The following is a 1,532-nucleotide window of genomic DNA, read 5'->3' on the forward strand; positions in this document are numbered from 1 at the left end:
CTTAGAACAGAGCTTGGATTAAATGACCTTCTGAGGTCTCTTAAAATATGAATTATCCTATTCTTGTATTGTTTATTTCTAAAGTGTCATTGATGGTGTCTAGAGCTGTTTCTGATTCTTTTCAGAACTGTTGATGACATTTAATGTTAGATGTGAATTGGATTTCCTGGTTCTTTTCACTTATGTATTGGCAGGCACCATGTCAGCTTTCACAGACACTAATAATATAATCCAAACCTTTAGAAAACTTACTGTGAATATCAAAACTTGCACTCCAGTTTTTCCTATTTAAAGCCAAAGCAGGCTACATAATAAAGAACTCCCAATCATAAATAACTGAGCAGTATTGCAGGGTGTTAAGCGGATGGTAACAAAAGTAATATTTTAAGGTAGTGCTTTAAAAAGTAGTAAGTCCTTTAAAAATCTGCTTCCTTAAAAATCTCCTCACTTGTGGATTTTCACAAAGGAATCTGCTGTCTGGGCTACACCCTTTGCTTCTTGCACTTGGTTTGCACCAGACCCTTGTGGTTTCTGGCTGAAAGCTGCGGGGTGCAGCCAGCTCTGCTGGATTGTTGCAGGCAGCCCTGACATGAGGTGTGCATTACTGGCTTTACTTTTAGCAGCTTGCACAGTGTTTTCTCTGTGCCTCCCTCATGCAAACTTCTTACAAACATCTTGAGTTGCATCTTCAGTAGTCAGAACTTGAAGAACCAGTTTTTGTGACGGAAGTAAAGGGTTCTTTGTCTACAAGAGAGATCAGAGGTCAGTCACAGACTCCTTTGACTGTGTTTCTTTCTTCCAGGGGGGTGGAGAGAACGAGAGAAGGCTCGTGAGGACAGCTGGGGCCCTCCCCGAGACTCCAGACCTTCAGGAGACCGTGAATGGGATCGAGACAAAGATCGGGATGAAAGTGAGAAGGAGCGGGAATTCGACAGGGAGAGAGATTTTGATCGAGACGATCGTTTCAGGCGTCCCAGGTCTGACTGCTCTGTTTAAGTACTTCTAGAATGTTTCTGCAAACAGAAAAATGGGCCCTGCTGGTACAGAAATAACGTGGAATTGCTGAGTGAAAGGAACAAGAGTTAGTTTGTGTGAAACTAAGCACTTTAGGGCAGCAAATGGATAGGGGCATTTTGGGGCCTTTTTGGTTTGTTATTTTTAGGATGATGTCTGTTTACAGGAGGAATTCCAAAATGCTTAAAATGCTTTTAAATTTTTCTTTTTATCCTATTATCAAGAGAATTTCATGTTAGGCTCTGGGAAAACAAAACCAATTTTGGAAGTATGTTAAATAGACACCCACTAAGTCTGTAAATATCCGTGTTGTGATTTATTACCGCTCCTTTCCATAGCAAAGATAAAAATCCCAACATTTCGTTTTTACGTTTTGCATGGCCAAAGGGATGAAGGCGGTTGGAGGAGAGGGCCAGCTGAGGAAACTTCCAGCTGGAGAGATTCGAGTCGCCGTGAGGAGTGGGACAGAGGTGGCCGTGACATGAGAGACCGGCGTGGTGACGACAGGGAGGCGCCCC

At 42.7% G+C, this 1,532-nt stretch overlaps 1 protein-coding gene across 1 annotated transcript in view; it reads left to right on the forward strand.

Moving 5' to 3' along the window:
• The window catches only part of LOC102033567 (eukaryotic translation initiation factor 3 subunit A), a 158,430-nt gene that overhangs the window by 18,995 nt on the left and 137,903 nt on the right, over positions 1–1,532 (forward strand). The window contains exons 17-18 of the mRNA XM_031062581.1: positions 803–977; positions 1,402–1,532. Coding sequence (XP_030918441.1) covers positions 803–977; positions 1,402–1,532 — 306 coding nt within the window. The remainder of the gene's footprint in view (positions 1–802; positions 978–1,401) is intronic.

This window comes from Geospiza fortis, unplaced genomic scaffold, assembly GCF_000277835.1.
Source record: "Geospiza fortis unplaced genomic scaffold, GeoFor_1.0 scaffold719, whole genome shotgun sequence".
NCBI classification, from domain to species: Eukaryota; Metazoa; Chordata; class Aves; order Passeriformes; family Thraupidae; genus Geospiza; species Geospiza fortis.